The 18,126-nt window shown below is 42.2% G+C and overlaps 1 protein-coding gene across 7 annotated transcripts in view; it reads right to left on the bottom strand.

Moving 5' to 3' along the window:
* Nucleotides 1-4,006: 4,006 nt before the first annotated feature.
* The window catches only part of LOC137528945 (cytochrome P450 2C18-like), a 32,072-nt gene continuing 17,952 nt past the window's right edge, over nucleotides 4,007-18,126 (bottom strand). For 3 of the 7 annotated variants that reach the window (XM_068250746.1, XM_068250747.1, XM_068250743.1), the window contains exons 4-9: nucleotides 15,745-15,905; nucleotides 14,230-14,406; nucleotides 12,049-12,196; nucleotides 10,004-10,191; nucleotides 7,993-8,134; nucleotides 4,007-4,314 (exon numbers count right to left, since the gene is read on the bottom strand). In XM_068250746.1, coding sequence (XP_068106847.1) covers nucleotides 4,115-4,314; nucleotides 7,993-8,134; nucleotides 10,004-10,191; nucleotides 12,049-12,196; nucleotides 14,230-14,406; nucleotides 15,745-15,905 — 1,016 coding nt within the window. In that variant the 3' untranslated portion in view covers nucleotides 4,007-4,114. Of the gene's footprint in view, nucleotides 4,315-7,992; nucleotides 8,154-10,003; nucleotides 10,192-12,048; nucleotides 12,197-14,229; nucleotides 14,407-15,744; nucleotides 15,906-18,126 lie in introns of all 7 variants that reach the window. The other 4 variants (XM_068250744.1, XR_011023503.1, XM_068250745.1 and 1 more) reach the window with 4 other exon arrangements.

Raw genomic sequence — 18,126 nt, 5'->3', positions numbered from 1 at the left:
TTTTGAAGCTGTTTGCAGCTAGATTTGCTGTGTAAACTATCTAAACTTTAGATAAGATATATAGACAAGTTACTTGTTATAGTTAGTATTTCATCTCGAATCCGCTTTAAGTCCATTCTCTTATTTGTTGTGAGATCTTACAAATAACAGCAATGTATATTGATCTCTTTGTAATAGTTTGTTCACATTCTCATAGGTATCTGTTGTATAGACTATCTAGCAAATATCTACATTGTATAGTAAGAGAAGACTAATCAAACAATCTGTTGTGTATCTGTAGCCACTTCATTGTCTCACATATGTACAGTACATGCTTACATTTTCCTCAATGATATCAGCCGGACAAATAGTCCCTCAAGTCTGAAGACAAATGCATCAAGGGAAAGGACAACTCTACATGACAGATTACCTTCCTAATCCCGGATTTGAATATACTGCTCATGATTGGACTTCAGTTGTATACATTTTATGATGTCATGTTACTGCCCACTTTTTGTTTTGTATAAATTAAACGTCCCACTAACAGCTCGTCAGATATTATACTATAGACTACTTTTGGACTAATAATATCTCCACATACGTGCAAAATAAATCGTATTCTTTTAATTTTAAACTTTTAATTTGAAAACCGCTCAATGTTCTTGTTCTTATATATGTACATTGAAATTTCTTTGACAGTATATGGCTAAATGTATTAGAGGCAGAGGATCAGCAGGACTGCCAGGCAACTGGTATTGTTTAAAAGGAAACAAATATGTCAGCCACCATATCACTCTCGTTACAGTTGTCCTTTAACCCCTTGTCAGGCAGGCTGGTATAGCCAGAATGCAGAGCTGGAACCATGTGGGGCTCCACACCCAGAGCTATACCAGCCCGTACAGTAAATGGTATGGGGGGGGCTCTGGAAAACAGGAGGTGGCAACGCCTCCCACTCTACTCCTGAGCCCTTGTCCAATCCATGGACAAGGCCTATTTATAATTTGTAAATGTTTACAAATTCTTTTGAAGCAAGTCATTTTGAGTATATTAACAGGTGTGCCTACAGGAGCACTCTTCACACAAGTACCTGGCAAACAAGCGACATCAAGGTTGATGCACAAAACATTGTTAATACAGCAGTGCACAAACAGCGTACAGCAATATTAACTTTAATCACAGTACTTGAGAAGGGCGACTGTTGCTATGGTAACTAGTGTTACCGTAGCACCAGTTGCGCTGCTCTAGTAATGTGAGCCCCGCTGATAGTGTAACTACCGATAATCAGTGCATAAATCCCATTGTTTATTAACCCCCTTGGCGTCATGATTTTTTCTAGATTTTAGGGTCTAAAAGTGGTGCAATTTTTTTTGCACCCTTTCAGACCCTAAAACCTGGAAAAAAAACATGCTGCCAGGGAGATCTGCAGCAGTTCTGCAATCACTCACCTCCCTGGCTCCAGTGCTGCAGCTAGGCCTCCATCCTCCGGGTGGCGCTGCAACTCTAAAATGAAATTGCCGGCTGTCATGACGACAGCCGGCGATCTCACCAGGAGGAAGCAGAGCCCTGGAGGAGAGTAAGAAGAATGCCGTCCGACGTCGGGATCCCCGGGAGGTATGTAGAAAAGCTCCCGCTGCACGCATTGCTCTGCATAGAGCCTCCAGCGGCTACCCCGAGCAGAGGTCGGGATTACCGCTCTTAGCTGCCGTTTTCCACCCCGACCCTAGCTCGGGATAACAGCTAAGGAGGTTGAATACCATTCATCTATTTTGTACTTTTGTCTATTATTGATGTTCCAGGGACATCAGTGTAGCAGCTGATGACAGTCTCTCTAGCCACACTCTCCCTTGTTTTAACAAGAACTGGGATTCCGAGAGGGCTGGTGCACATCAAGAACGCTTCTGAGCGCTTTTAAAAAAACGCTAGTGCTTTAAAAAGCGTTTGGCTAATGTATTAGAACGGGATGAATTACACTAGAGCGATGTGATTTTTTTACCAAACTTAAGTCTTGCAGCATTTCTGCTGATTCTTGAGGTGATTCAGCGCTAGATCATAGCGTTTTTGTTACATAACCAGTACACTAGCAATTGTACTGTATAAAAAGGAAAATAAAAAAAAAAAATCTACAAAAATCGTTAGGTATAAATAGAAAAATCGGTAGGCACATGCATAGAATCGCCTTGAAAAAAAAAATCACTTCAAAAAGTGCTGAGCATTTGTGATCACACTAGAGCTTTTTGGTCGTGCACTGGCCCTAAGACTCACTCATTGCATCAGTGGTTACACTGGATCATGTGGTGCAGAGAATATAGATGCTGTGGTCAGAGATGGATTAAGATAGGGCCCTAGGCAAAGAAGTACATTTAGTGTCCCCTTGTAGTCTTTTTGGCAATCCGCAGTATAGAAGGGTCAGAAAAGGTGACGGGTGGGCCCCTTGACACCCACTAGGCTCCAAGCACCTGCCTAGGGTGCCTGGTGGATGATTCTGCTCTGGTTGGGGTCAACAATCAGATCCTTTGACTCCAGTCACATTAATGCAGGGAATATATACTAGAAATGTTGCTACCACAGTTCCACGCTGTGAGGTAGTAGTCACATTATGTACCCTGGCAGGCAGCTAATTTCCCCAACCTCATTAGAGCTAGTCTCTCTGCAAAAGAGGTAAAGCAACCCATATATTCAATATACCTGTAAGCTATTGTGAATGGAGGACTTGACCTTACAAACTGTACTGTCATTTGGAAAGTCTTCATTATTATCAGACGTTTCAGGCCACTGCACTAATTATTCTAATCTTTTTCTAACAGTCTTATCATAACAGTCATCAAGGGCGTTTTTAGGCATAGGCATTACAGGCCACTGCCTGGAGTGCCATTGGTCCTGGGGGGCGCTATGCCCCTAATTAAGCCACACTCGCTAAACTAAGCCTTGAATTTAGCCATGCTTCCTGAACAAAGCCACACCCACACGGGTGTTTGTACCTCCTTCTGTCTCCTTGTGCCTCCCTCTGTCTCCTTGTGCCACCTTCAGTCTCCCTTTGTGCCTCCTATCTCCTTGTGCACTTTCAGTGTACTTGTGCTTCCTCTGCACCCCTGTGCATCCAGAGATGGATTAACCTCCTTAGCGATAACCCCGTGCTGGACACGGGGTAAGCCGCGCAGGAGGATTTCTCAGCTGCATAATATTTTTTTTTATACACGCAGCTAGCACTTTGCTAGCTGCGTGTTACGATCGCCGCCTCCCCGCGCCGATTCGCCGCTACCCGCCGCATCAGAGGGTGCCCCCCCCCCAAGACCCGTGCGCTGCCTGGCCAATCAGTGCCAGGCAGCGCTGGGGGTGGATCGGGACTCCCTCTGACGTTACGACGTCGATAACGTCATCGCGCGCGTCGCCATGGCGATGGGGGAAGCCCTCATGGAAATCCCGTTCAGAACGGGATTTCCGGATGGGCATACGCGACGGCGGCGATCGGCGCATACGGGAGGATGCCGCAGGGAGGGGGGGGGGGGGGAAGCATTTAGGTAGCGCTAGGCTAGCTACATGCTAAAAAAATAAAAAGTTAAAACCCTCCCGCGGCCGCGGGAATCAAACCGCCAGGAAGGTTAAAGTGAAATGGTGCCCTGGGCAAGTAATGACTTGGGGCTCACGCTTGATGGCCACCTAGCTTTTTTTTGGTAAGATTTGTAGGGGGTTAACATAAACTGGGACTTGCCATCGTATATCAAGTGTAGCCAAAAATGTTTTTCCAACCCCACATAGCAAGTATAGTCAAAAAGGCTCCCCATGCAACAAATGTAGCGTAACCTGTCATGACCCACAACACATTTACCTAAAATGCTCCATATAAATATTCCCATGAAACACCACATGCTTATAATAGAGTATTGTTACCTAATTGTTGCTATTGGGTCTTCTTGTCATCAGTGAGTAATCACCTTCTCTACTAACATCCATTACCTCTCCTGCCATTGGTCAACAAGCAGAGCAAATGAGATGCAACAGCAGAAATTATCACTCAGTGAGGAGTAACTGGCATCCAGCAGACAAGTAAGCTTTATTCTAAGCCCTGGTTTGAACCACACAAACATTATTTCAGTTATTTAAATCACAGTATCGATTTACAAGAAGGAAGAATTCCTCAAGCTTGTCCTTCCGAAGTACGAGGCATGAAGATGATCTTGCAAGTTGGTGGGACATTTTCGAGGCTGCTCTCTGTAGGAGAAATATCAAGATCTTCAGGGTCTATCATCGATTTCAAAATAAACTTTTGCAGGATGATAGAGAAGAAGAGGAATAGCTGCAAACGCACCATACTCTGCGCAATGCAAGATCTTTTCCCTAAAATAACAATTTAGAGAATATTAGGGAGTACAGCAGTGTATCCAAATACACAAGATTCAGGACAGTACATTTTTTATTATATTTAAATTTCATTCCTGGTTAACCTTAGACGGATGTCTTTTTCCAACCAAAACATCTATGCAACTACATAAACTTAACAAGGTTTTCTCTATTACATGTGACTCTGAATTATAAAATGGTGTTACTTGACTCAGGACACCCTCTTGGTATGCTGTAAAAAAAAACAAAAAAAAAAAAACGCTCCCTTGGACAGTTTAAGAGTCAATCAGAAGCTTTATCCTTCCTGGATTGACAATCACACCTCCCAGTGCAATAAAACTCACCTGTAACTTTTTAAACTTTAATCTCTAATTTACATTTGAACTGGCATGGGACCCAATAATCTCCAAAAATCACATCTAAACTGGGAAAAACACAACATTGGCCTCGATTCATAAAAGGCTGTGCGATAAAATATTCTGGTCGTTAAAACACCACATTGGGTATTTTAGACCTTTGTGTACTACTAATTCATAAACATCTTCCCAGCTGCCTTTGAAGTTCGGTAAATTACCGCAGCCCATTGAGTGGTACAGCAGAAGTGTGGCGTTATCTCTCTTTTGTTACAAGCTGTAATTACATGCAGTGAGGACTTTTACAATAGATGCATCCCTGACATCCCTTTAGAATGCCTGTTTGTTATACTGCCACTGCTCCCTCTGAATCTCTGTCTATTAGTCTTTCTTAACATTTTATTTAATTGCCACAGATTAGATGAACTCCAAGAGACTTTTACATATGTCATAATTATGTCATTTTAACCACTAGTTCCTGGCATATTCAATCAGGAACTGAATGGTGTGATGAATGATACGGAAGTCAAGACGATTAGCGATTCTGTATCGTTCCGCACAGCAGAGCAGAATGACATTTTGTTCTTTTTAAAAACGGACAACAGATGTCTTTTCCTTCTCTGCTGAGTGAAAGCAAACCAGTCATCAACACTAAATTAACTTGATCAAGAGTCCCTTTCCTTGCCAGTGACACAGAGGTGTGAAACCCTAGAATGGTATAATACATCAAAGGCTGTTGTAGCTGTTCACACTCAGATGCTAATTGAGCACCAAAAGTTCCTTTCATCACAGGAAAGGCTAAGGCCAGTTTCCCCAGCGGGAGTCCAGCCAGAGTGGCTCCGATTAGGAACAGATTGAAATGCATGTAGTTTTGATTTCGGTCTGTTAAATGAAAACCATGTATAGCACAGCTATGAGTATGAAAATAATATAGTTAAAATCTGCCCAATGTGCTGATATAATATTCATAACAATAACTTGTCCGGTTATTGGTGTACGACTCTTTTTGGGGACCGGTCAGCCTAACACACTCACGGAAGATGTCATATTAAATTGGTATTTTCTGAAAATTATGAATCTGCTATCCACCTAAATATGACATGTATAGTTTATGAGTTACAGTGTTTCACAATTTAAGCTCAAAATCCTCCTAGGAGGAGGTGGGCTGTCATTGGTGGGTAATTCAGAGGGGGCAGGTGTTGCCACACCCCCAAACCAGCTTCAGCAAAAGCACATTGCCAGCAGGTGGACTTCAGTCCTCTATTTTAACATCATCTGGATTACAGCTCGACCTGCTGCTGGGCAGAGGACCCCCCAGTAGCCATCTTGGAACTGTAACATCTGCTTGGATTACAAAATATACCTAAAGGCCTATGATTCTGAAACTAAGGACTTTGCATTTCTTTTCCCAGAAGGAAATATTCCCACAAAGACTGCATTTCGGCTAAGTAAACCTCTCACGGGTATTCCCTTTTATTTTAAGCTGTGTGTGTATATGTTAATTAGTGTATGTAAATGTGTGTAATGCATTTTTGTTATTAAACGTTTAAAAATCGTTTATCGGTTATGAGCTGTTGCTGAATATACACAATCGTACTTACTCCTCCAAAACCGTTTCCTTGTGTTCTTGAGTACCGTGTATTTATAACTCATATGCTTGAATCGGGCACAGATAAAAAGGTCTGGCGCCGATCCCTACATACAGCTAAGGGTTAACTTACAGTGTTCGCAGTAAGCTAATATATTTACAGTCCCGTGCTGACTCACAGGTGGTGTTAAGCATTTGAATTGTACGTCTGTGGTGAATCCTTTGGAGTCAGGACGCTCCTCTCGGCTAGTCGGTTCATAGACTGCGAATCCACATATGGGCATCTATGCGCAAAGCGACAGCGAGACAGATGTTCTGACTGAGTGATTGACCCGATCAAAGACCGTCCCGTGCGGTCTATGACAAATGGGTTACACCGCTGAAGGGTATCTGGGGAAATTTGTTTTGTTCTGGCTGTCTCTGCTTCTGCTTGTGTGAGTCAATTGCTTCACTGCACACTCAGAGACTTCGCATTGTTAAGACCTCACCAGAGGTGTCGGTAATTATAGTCTTTACTTACCGGTTGTTGTAGGCTTTATGAATTGACATTTGCTGACAATTTACTGACATGTGTTGGAGGTAATTACAGCCAAATTGGTAATTTACCTCGCTGCTTGGTAATTTCATTTTTACATGCGGTAACAAGATTTATGAATTGACACTTTGCTAAGTGCTCGGGAAAGTCTACTGTTTTCAGCATTACCGCATGCGGTAATGCTTTATGAATTGAGGCCTTTATTTGGCCACACCTAGGGCTTCTTGATGTCCCCATAATCTTCCAGGCCACTCTGCTTTGGCTGGCTACTCTTTGGTGGTTTTGCTCCCCCCCCCCCTTTCCCCCCTTTGTTAAAGCTGCTACTGACCTCAGTCAGAGACATGACACATGCTCGGTTTCCTCCATACGCTCTTCCTGTGCACACAACTGAACGGCCAGAAGAATCCTGGGCATGCACAGTTTGGAACAATTATAATAGCACATGCCCAGAATCCTCTGTTTATGTGATACAGTGTTCCACTGCATTTATTTTACTCATTACTCTACTGCCCTTATTTTGCTCATTACTCCATTCCTCTTGCCAGTAACGTAGCTAGAGACTATGGGGTCTCATAGAAAAATTTTAATGGGGCCATTCAATCAAGGCACTCCTGAGCAATGCCACCTACCTCCACACTATGAGTTGATTGGGCGATTTACAATTCCATGCAATGTGCTAATATTCCAAGGGCACTGAGAAAGTCAGAGGGTAGAGAAACTAAGGAACGTTAATAGTGAACTCATCAAGTACCAAATGGGCCCCCTCATCTCCAGGGCCCTATAGCAGTTGCTTTGGCTGCTATGGCTATCGCTATGCCCCTGCCCCTTGCCTTTCACCTTTAACTATGCATATCAAAAGAGTGTCAGGTGATATTTAAAGGTGATGTTTTCAATAGTATGCGGAGGTTCATTTTATTTCCTTGATACATTGTTAACAAAGTTCTAGTTTTCATGAAAATGTATATCTTGCAAAATATCGATTATATTTTCACAAAAGTAAAGATGTAACTTTCAATGCAAAAAAGGAGTTAGGAGAGCTCATCCCTAGAACAGACATTTGTCCACTGCCTTCCTGAAAAGATTGCTCTTCCATTTCTTATTTTGGTTCTAAGTTGTTTATAAAGTGGAAGTACAATACAAAGGTATACAGAGTTCCTCGTTGCCCCTGAATACAGGAAGACATGCTGTATGTATCTCACCTGCACCAAATGTTAGAAATGCATCCTGTTTCTTAAATGTTCCATTCTCATCCATGAAATGACTGGCGTTGAATTCTTCAGGAGTTTTGAACTGTGTGGGGTCCTTTAATGCTGAGGTCAACATAGGAAGAACATTGGTACCCTGTGAAAAATAAATAGTTCTGAAAGAAATTGAAAACTTTTATCAGTATATCTAAAAAAACATACCAGGTTGGCCAACTCTGTAAAACACCTCTGTTTCCTACAGCCCTTGATTACAGAATACCCAGATAACTTCTGGTGACCTTGTCTGGTGACTCAGAACCACTAGGAAAGTATAAGAGGCTAAGAGAGACCTGAAAAGCCATATTACTAAAAAGCAATGTGGAATATAAATTTGCCTTCTTAAAACAAAAACAAAAAAGGTATTTGTGAGAATTCAGTTTTAAGTAAGAAAGTATGGTTGCCCCATGATGCATCACTCTCAAATATGGAAATAATCTCTTTATACCCCAGAAAGCCAGGCACAAATCCCGAACCACTGGTGTATAGTGAGTCTATTGCTTATCAATTTTACAGAGGCACATCAACCCAACAAGCATACAGCCTGTTTCGAACTTTCTGGTCCTCATTAGGGGAATGGCATGCATCAGTGGCGTAGCTAGACATTATGGGGCCCCAAAGCAAAATTTTCATGGGGCTATCATATCTAGACAACCTCGAGCAATGCTACCTGCCCCTACCCTATGAATATAAGTTGATTGGTCAATTTACATTCTCATGCAATGCACACTGTTTATAGTCCATGAGCACTGAGACAAACTCCGACCGTAGAGCTACAAAGCAAAGTTAAAGCTGAACGCATCAAGTACCATCTAGGCCCCCTCTTCTACAGGGCCCCATAGCAGTTGCTATGGCTGCTATGGCTATTGTTACGCCCGTGGCATGTATTTATATGGATGGTTTGTATATTCGGAAGTGATGCATCATGGGGAACCATTGCTTGCTTAAAACTGAGCTGTTGCAAATGCCTTCTGTTTTAAGAAGGTACAATTATGTTCAGAGTTGCTTTGTAGTTAGAGGACTTTTCTTGGTTTATTTTAGCTCCTTATACTTTCCCAGTGGTTCTGGGTCACCATGAGCTGCTTCGGTATTCCTTCCTTAAGCGGAATATAACCCTGCATTTCAACTTTGCTCTAAAACATTATTTACAGCATATTATATGCAACCAGCATTTTTTTTTTTTACTAGACCAGCATTGGAAGGGTTACACACAGAGCTTTAACGTTCCATGGATAGAAATGTTGCCGCAGCCAAATTTTAGATAGATACATTTAAGTAAACACAATGTAACAAGTGTGGAATGTGACACACACTTTCTGACTGTGCAGGAGCTGGAAGACAGCCAGAGAGTGTGTAACATTCACCACTTGTTACATTGTGTTTACTTAAATGTATCTATCTATCTAAACTTTGGATGCGTCTGCATTTCTATCCATGGAACTTTAAAGCTCTGTGTAACCCTTCCAATGCTGGTCTAGTAAAAAAAAATGCTGGTTGCATATAATATGCTGTTAATAATGTTTTAATTTTCAAATGCAGGGTTATATTCCGCTTTAGTACTGGTCTAAGCCCTATCCCATAGAGACATATGAATCCATTGCCCTGACGAGGACCAAAACAGGTTGCATGCATGTTGGATTGATTTGGCTTTGTAAAACCTATAGGCTATAGGCTCACTATATACCAGCAGTTCTGGGTGTGTACCTGGCTTTCAGGGGCATTAAGAGATGATTTGCATGTTTGGGAGTGATGCATCATGTGAAACAGTGACTCAAAACTATTTTATAGAAAATAACTTGTTTAAAGAATGCAACATTATAGTCCACTACAGCCTGTCTCTTTTCAAATAATTTGATATGAAAAAAGATTGAGGCAATACAGTATTTCTTTCTGATAAACATGAGCATAAATGCAGAATTAACATTATTTTCTATGAATTGTCCACCAAGGAAGAAGACAGACTGCTCACCTTAGCTAAGAAGAAGCCACGGAATGTAATATCTCTGGTGGTGGCTCTGGCCGAACCCATGGGAAAGACGTCAGCAAATCTCTGGATCTCATGAATAACAGCATTCATGTATGGCATCTGGCTCCTTTCCTCCGCTCTGGGTTCTCGGTTGTGTCCGACTATTCGATCAATCTCATCATGGAGCTTTTCTGCAGGTCACCCGTAGAAGAATAAAGCATACAAGTCTGTCTTCTGCTTTTCTTTTTTATTATAATTAATAATGCTGCTAATTTTTGAAAAACACAAATATTCATCAATGATTGCCAAATGCCATTTTTTGGGGGAACCAAATACCTTATCTGTATATTTTTACGATGTGGGAGGAACCCGGAGTACATAGAAGAAACCAACACAAAACACAGGAAGACCATACAAACCCTACGCATATAGTATTGTGGCCTGGATTCTAACCAGGGACCGTAGCAGTGGAACGTCAGAGTGTTGCCCACTACACCACTGTGCTACCCTAAAATTAAAAGAAACTGCTTTGTGCAGCTGATTACACACAGTGGAAAAGGAGGACACCTGGGCTGTCTGTACTCTGGACACAGAGTATAGATTTCAGGCTAAAAATTAAGTGCACTGGGGAGGAGGTAGGAAGGGTTAAACATCTTATTTAAAAACTGATCAGGGACAAGGAGAGCTGTAATTGCAGTGCAGGCCACAAAGAGTTATTGTAGCAGCAGCAGAAGGAGAGGTTGGAATGGGTCAGGTGATCTGCACACATAGCAAAATATTGAATGTTGACCCCTCCCAGCTCCACTATGACTGTGACTGCTCAACAGGAAAAGGAACAGCAGGATTCAAACAGCCAGATACATTTTTTTTTGCAAAAGGTAAAGGTATACAATGTACAAATCTTGGTACAGTATTTTTGGACTATACGACAGACTTTTCCTCTCCCAACAGTGTGAAGAAAGAGACCCTGATTCTTATAGTTTCGAATGCAGGGAGTCCCCGACTTACAATCGCCTGCCGATCCGCCGCATGTTGGGGCTCTCCGGTGTCCTGTGTGTCCGCCTCCGTTTTACCCTTTGTAACCCTCATGTTCCCTTTTCTCTCTGCCTCCCTCTCCCCTCTGTTGCCTCCTCTGTGTCCTCTTCCTCCGCCCCGTGTGTGTCCCCTGTACCTGCCTCAGTGTCCCCTTGCTCCTCTCCCGTGTGTGTCCCCTGTAGCTGCCTCAGTGTCCACTTGCTTCGCTCCCTTGTGTGTCTCCTGTAGTCACCTCAGTGTCCCCTTGCCTCGCTCCCGTGTGTGTCCGCTGTAGCCCCCTCAGTGTCTCCTTGCTCTGCTCCTGCATGTGCTGTAAATAGCAGCAGTACTGTTTGTATAACTCACCAGACCGAGCGTGCTTGCGTCTCCTCTCGAGACTTCAGCTTCTCGTCTCCTGCAGAAACTTCTCTGCAGGGGGATTAGCTGCTAAGTTTTGATTTCTTGTGTTCTTATGCTCCTCAAGTTACATCACATGAAAGATGTCAAGAATAGAGTGGACATGACCGTTAAACCATTACATAGAACCTGCTGCAGGAGGAGATACCCATGTCTCCAATCCAATGCACTTTTCCAATCTCTGTAAGGGCTCATTTCCATATGCGCGCCTATGGAAACACGATCGCAGGGACATCAGAGAATGCACAGACTGCACTCTCTAATGTTTCCATACATGTGCTGCGATTCACCACTGAATCATCACCCATGGTTGCATGCATTTTGGAGATTTGCACCTGCGATCCCATTTATTTTATTGAATGGGAACGAAAGCGCAACCCCCGGGGGAATCACATGCAGCACAGAGCTGCGCTGACGCACAGCTCCTGCGTTGCATATGGAAATGAGCCCTAGGTGGGGGTGAATAAATGGCAAGGCAGCAGCAGAAAGTCATGCCGGGGAGACAGTGGGACTACCTCTGCCACCAGCAAGCAGCTCCCTAGCTTACGGGTTATACTCAAAATGGTCACCTATAGAACATAAATTTTGCCATCTTTTGCTAAAAGTAAAGCACATACCTTGTAGCTCAGGATACTTTATTAGTATCAAAAGGCCAAAGTATTGAGTGACCGCATTGCTGCTCATCCCAGCTAAGAACATATCGAGGAGCAATGGTACCAGGTAGCTTAAAGTGAACGGCGTGTCAGCAGTGCGATTCATTTCTTCCTGTGAAAGAGGAGACAGAAGAGCTTCACATTCGTTGGCTAATCAGTGATGACCGTAATCAGCAAAATTATGATTTCGGAAAATTTCATGAGAATTTTCACAATTATGCCTATACGCAATTACGATTTGCAAACTAACTTGATTTTGTAGTCATTCGTAATTTCGCATAATTTTGTGCTGAATTTGGAGGTTAATAGCACAGCCCCCATACATGCTACTGACACCAAAATTGCTACCTATGTTAACGGGAATAGTGGGTACAAGGGACATTTTTTTTTCCAAAAAGACCTTGTAGTTTTTGAGAAAATCGATTTAAAAAAATGCAAAGAAAAATGGTTTTTAAACTTGGAAAAATGAGTTGAAAAACCATTTTTCTTTGCATATTTAAAGTCCAACGTTGCTGTGACAGCGCTCCTCAGGGACAAGAGGAGCGCTGTCACAGCAACGTTGGACTCATAATATAGGTTTTGTGGTAGCAAATACTCACTACAAAGACTCACTGGTTATATTGTGGCAGGCGCAGTTTTCTTTTAATACGTTTGAATATTTAAAATCAATTTTCTTAAAAACTACATTTTCTTTTTGAAAAATTCGGTTTTTGACTTGTACTCAATATTCAGTTTAACATATGTACCAATGTTGGTAACGATAGCATGTATGGGGGCTTTGCTATTAACTGCCAAAGTCGGCACAAAATGTCACGAAACGGTGAGGAAATTACGCAAAATTATGAAATCTTACTATTACATACAAAATCAATTACGATTTTCCCTGAAATTTCACATTACGATCACGATGCGAAAATGTGAATTTCGGCCCATCACTGGCTGGCTAAAATGAGATCAATCAAGAAAATCTTTTAAAAAATAAAGTTGACGTATGACTAGCAATACAAAAAAAAAAAAAAAAATAATAATTATGAAAGGACACATCTGGGGTTAAAAAAACTAAATCAAAACTAAATCTACTTACCTGGGGCTTCCTCCAGCCTGTCCTCTGCCGCACTACCGTTCCCAGCTGGTGTCCCCACCGTTGCAGAGGTCGGTATCTTCTTGACCTACGTGAGCACACCACTTGTGGTCGCGCTCCCATGGACAGGAGCATAAATGTGGGATCACGGTAGTTCTGCGTCTGCAGAGAACGCTTCAGGCCACGTGAGCATGCACGCAAGTGGCGTGACCGCACGCTCCTGCAGGTACAGATGATGTCAGGTTGTGCAACGGAGGGTACCAGAGACACTGGCTGGAAGCGGTGAGGGACAGATAGGCTGCCAGAGGCTAGAGGAAGCCCCAGGTAAGTAGATTGAGTTTTTTTTTAACCCCGGACCTGTCCTTTAAGATTAGATTAAAAAAATAAATGGCTATAAAGACACATTAGTAGAACTTCAATATATCTGATGTCTGGCGGGAGCTCTGCAAGCACCATTAGGAAAGAGGCTGAAACAACGTTTTGTTTTTCTCAGCAATGAATAGAGATGGCCCGAACTGTTCGCGGCGGACAGTCCCTGGCAAATAACGGCTATTCGCGTTCGCGTCTGTACGTGAACATATGGCATGTTCGACCTGCCCCCTATACATTATAATGGAGCCAAAAATTGAGCCATGGTTATAATTACTAGGTAAATCTGTAATGTAATTATAACCATAACCAATTATAACCATATAATTATAACCTAAGAAAAAGCATCTAATCCCCCAGTAAATGCAGATATAGTATTTGCCATAACTATAGAATGTTTGATGGCCTGCATGGATTTTCTTTTTTATCAGTCAAGTCCATTTGTATTGTATATTGTATCATTTAGCTGTCTTTCTGCTGCCCCTACACCATACTTACAAAAACCCAAAACAAGGTATCCAGTCAGCACAAAAAAACAACTAAAATTAAACATGGATAGGCAGAATTACATTTTGTCTATAAAGTCATTTAAAAACTCCATCACAAATAGAACCAGGATCCATTAATCGTTCATAAACTTTTACAGAAACATATATTCTGACACACTCCTACAATTTTACCACATTTTTACTGACCTGCTTGATTCTTATGAGGAAACAGTCAATGAGGTCTCGTGGACTGGCTGGATCCAGAGTCTCCTGGTGAGTTCTGATGCTTTCCATTAGTAAATCTTTGAAGGAGTCAAAAATTGTAAATGCCTTCCGGTGAGTTCCAGGTAAATATGACATCATCGTAGGGAACATGTTAAACATCTAACAGAAGAATATACAGGTGTTAAGTTTAGGGTGAGCCTCAGAAGCAGCAAAATTGCAAAATGGTTGTCAGGCTGTGCACCCCTTCTGCGCCCACTGCTATCACCCTGCACCCGGAAGCTCCAGACACGATAAGTATACTCTGTTCATTCGCAACATACTGTACATCCTTGTGTACATGTTTGATGTTGAAACAACATTGAATTGCAGCAGTAATTGGCTAGTAGGGCCAGACAGTCTTTTGATTGTGTGTACCTCTGCTACTTTGGTCTAGCACACTAGCCTATCTGGGAGCGTTGCACTGTCACCAGCATCCATATCACAGGATCACCACTGGCTGGCTCACTACCGAGTGCCTGCTGGTTGTTTTTTTTTTTTGTAAGCCAAATTGATCAGTAGGGCTGCCAAGCAGCTGTTATTGTTTGAAAGAAAATATTCTTTTAGCTTCAGTTGTTCTTTAAGTTTAGACGAGGGGGGTGTGGCTTTAGGTAAGGCACTGAGCAAGGGTTGGTTAATGTTAGGTGGGGGTGCGGTTAAGGTTAGGCAGTTGAGGGGGGAGTGGTTAGGTTTGGGCAGCACCAGGTGGAGTGTAAGGGTTAAGCATAGGTAGAGGGAGAGTTAAGTGTAAGTAGGCAGGGGTGTTATACATTACCTGCTCCGGGCTATTGCATCTCCTCCACTTCCCTACTTCCCTGTTAGTTTGCAGGTGTCCTGCAGCCAGCCAATCCCTATGCGGCTTCAGTCCCCACATGGTGATTGGCTGGTTGCAGGAAACCTGCAAACTAACTAGGAAGTGGAGGCGATACAATCGAGATGCTAGATAAATAAAGAATATAATGCAAGATAAATAAATAAAATCCTCCAAACCACCATGCTGCCATCAAATCGACAACATTCTTCAAGCAAGATAATAATTAAAGATCTGATTGATTGTAAAGACTTCAGGAAAAGTCTCGATCAGGACAATTTACCATAAGGAGACCCATAAAGACGTTTCTAGTCATAGGATCTCAGTGGGGTTTTTTATTTTAATTTATTTTTTTATTTTTATTTCAGTTTGTCTAAGATTTATAACAACATTTCAATACAAAAGCTTGCATTCCACTGCGACTACAGTTCTGCCAACCTTTCACCAAACAAAACTACCGTAGGTAATACGACCCAAGAAAGTTCTACAATTGTTGCGTATAATATATATATATATATATTTTTTTTCTAGGTTCCCTACTGTTGTCTTTCCTAGGATAGTTTTAGCAAAAAAACACACATTGAGATTCCTAGTTCAAATGCCACCCAAATATTACACATCGGTTGAAACAAGAAAAAGAAAATCGTTACCTGACCCCAGATAGATGAAGCAATATGGAAGGCTTCTTGTGTATTCTGCAGAATTTTTATCCATTTTTCGTCACTGTAGTCATAGCGAGTGCTCATTAGTATTTTAGCAAGGATATTGGAAGAGGCACAACTCAACACTATGCTAGGATCATATGGCTGCTCTGAAGATAGAAAAAGACAGCAATTAAAAGACGTACCTATTGCAAGATGTCTACACAGTAAGCATTGCCCATGTCACTCATTTAACAGAATATCTACCAGTTATGACAACCAGGAGCTGACCCACTGGAGGGGCATTTGGTTTAAAAATAAAATCCTTTGCACAACTATCAGCTGAGAAAAGCATAAACATATTGCTCATCAACAACTCCTTCCCCGTGGTGGCAGGAGAAGGGGAGAAGGGGGTAAAGTAAAAGAATTCAGAGAGTTTTGGGAAAAATAGTTGCATGCCTAGGGGGTTGGAAAGTAATAAAAAGAGAAGTAAAAAAATTCTGGTAGTCAAAACCAAAACACGTTGGTAAATATAAATCCCTTGTTATAAGGAAAGCGGTCCTTGAGGGAGGTTTTCTCCCTCTCCCGGCCATTGTTGGATTGGGTTGGAAGGCAGTATGGGCAGAAAACTTAGTGAGTGGTCTGTAGCGGTTAGAAAATATAAATGTTTTGCGCTTTGAGTCCCAGTTCCTATGGGGTGGGGGGAGGTGGGTTACAGGGCCGTGCAGAGGATCCTCAAGAAGGGGGTGCTCAAATTTTAAAAAGGGGTACCAATTAATTGTGAAACATTATGTATTTAATTCCCCACAAAAGCAGTATTAGACAGTCTCTTTCTCTCTCTCTCTCCCCCCCCCCCCCTTCCTTGATAGCAGTGTCAGGCAGATTGTGTGTCCACTCTCTCAACCCCTTTTACAGGTGAAATGCAAAAAAATTTGAATATTGTGATAAAAGTCAACTTATTTCAACAATTCATCTTTATAGGTGAAACTAATATATGAAATAAGAACCTTTTGCAGGTGTTTTGGATCCCAGATTTGAGCCCAGAATATTTAACATTTTCACAATATACCAATGGTCTGAGATTTTGAGTTTCTCATAAGCTGTAAGCCATAACCATCAAAATTAAAACAAATTGCATGTAATGAGAATATTTTATATATTTGTTTCACCTTTTAAGTTGAATTACTTAAATAAATTAACTTTTGCACGATGTTCTAATTTTTTGAGTTTCAACTGTGTAGCAGCATTAGGAAGCTTTTTTTCTCCACCACTCTAAATCAACAGTAACAGGTACCCACTATTAGAGTGGGCATAGTGGAGTCTGATGAAGGCCCAGACTCACCTATATGACTAGGACCTTTGTCCCTCTTGATAAGCTTCCAGGCTGTATTTAAGGCGAAGAGGAAGTGGTTTCCAATATACACTTGCTAAGTGCTAAGCATCAATAGGTGCAAAGTTGCAGCAAGTGCTAAGATGCTACAGTCCAGTTTGTCCCAAGTTCCAGTGGGTGCCGAGGTGCCAAAGTACAGTCTGTGTCAAGGTACCAAGGTATAGTTTGTGATAAGTTCTAGTGGATGCTAGTAAGTATTGGGTGTTATTTTGCAGTGGATGTTAAACAGTTTTGGGTACTGACTGAGCAGAAGATGGTGCTAAACAGTAGTGGTTGCCATATGAGTGCTAATTGGTACAGGGTGCCATGTGAGTTCCAGGTACAGGCCAAAGGTGGGTACTGGGTGCATGTAGGTGCTATTGATAAGACATGAGTGGGTAGTGAGTGTCATGTGGGTTCTGTATGTGCACCATGGGTGGGTACTGGATGTCATATAGATTTGGACCATTGGTGGGTACTGGGTGCTATGTGGGTGCAGGCCATGGAAGGGTACTAGGTGCATAATGACTAGGTACTGGGTGCTATGTGGGTACAAACCATGGTTGGGTACTGGGTATGGGCCATGAAGGTTATTTGGTGCCATGTGGGTGTTGGCATAGGTGGGTACTGGCTACTGGGAGCCATACGTGAGCCAATTGCTAGGTAGTCAGTGCCATGTGGGTTCTGGGTACAGGTACTAGATATAGTGGGGGTGCTAGGTATGGGTGCCAAATAAAGGTTGGGTGCAGATAAAACTACTAGTTGCCATGTGGGTGGTGGTTGCAAGTACTGCATGCCATATGGTGGCTGGGTGTGAGTACTGGATGCGTGTAAAAAGGAAGTTGCAGGGCATGCTGGGTTGTCCTTTTTTTGCTTCTGTACATTTAGTTAAGTCTCAGGGGAACTAAAGAAGTAAAAAAAGACAACCCAGCATGCCTTGCAACTTCCTCTGTGCGGCAACTTACCAAATAAGAGTCAGGTAAACTGGGGAATTATCATTTATAAACAAGAAAAGTAATAAA

This window comes from Hyperolius riggenbachi, chromosome 8 (assembly GCF_040937935.1).
Source record: "Hyperolius riggenbachi isolate aHypRig1 chromosome 8, aHypRig1.pri, whole genome shotgun sequence".
Lineage (NCBI taxonomy): Eukaryota > Metazoa > Chordata > Amphibia > Anura > Hyperoliidae > Hyperolius > Hyperolius riggenbachi.
Note: the sequence above shows the minus strand (reverse complement) of the source record. Positions and strands in the feature narration are given on the sequence as shown.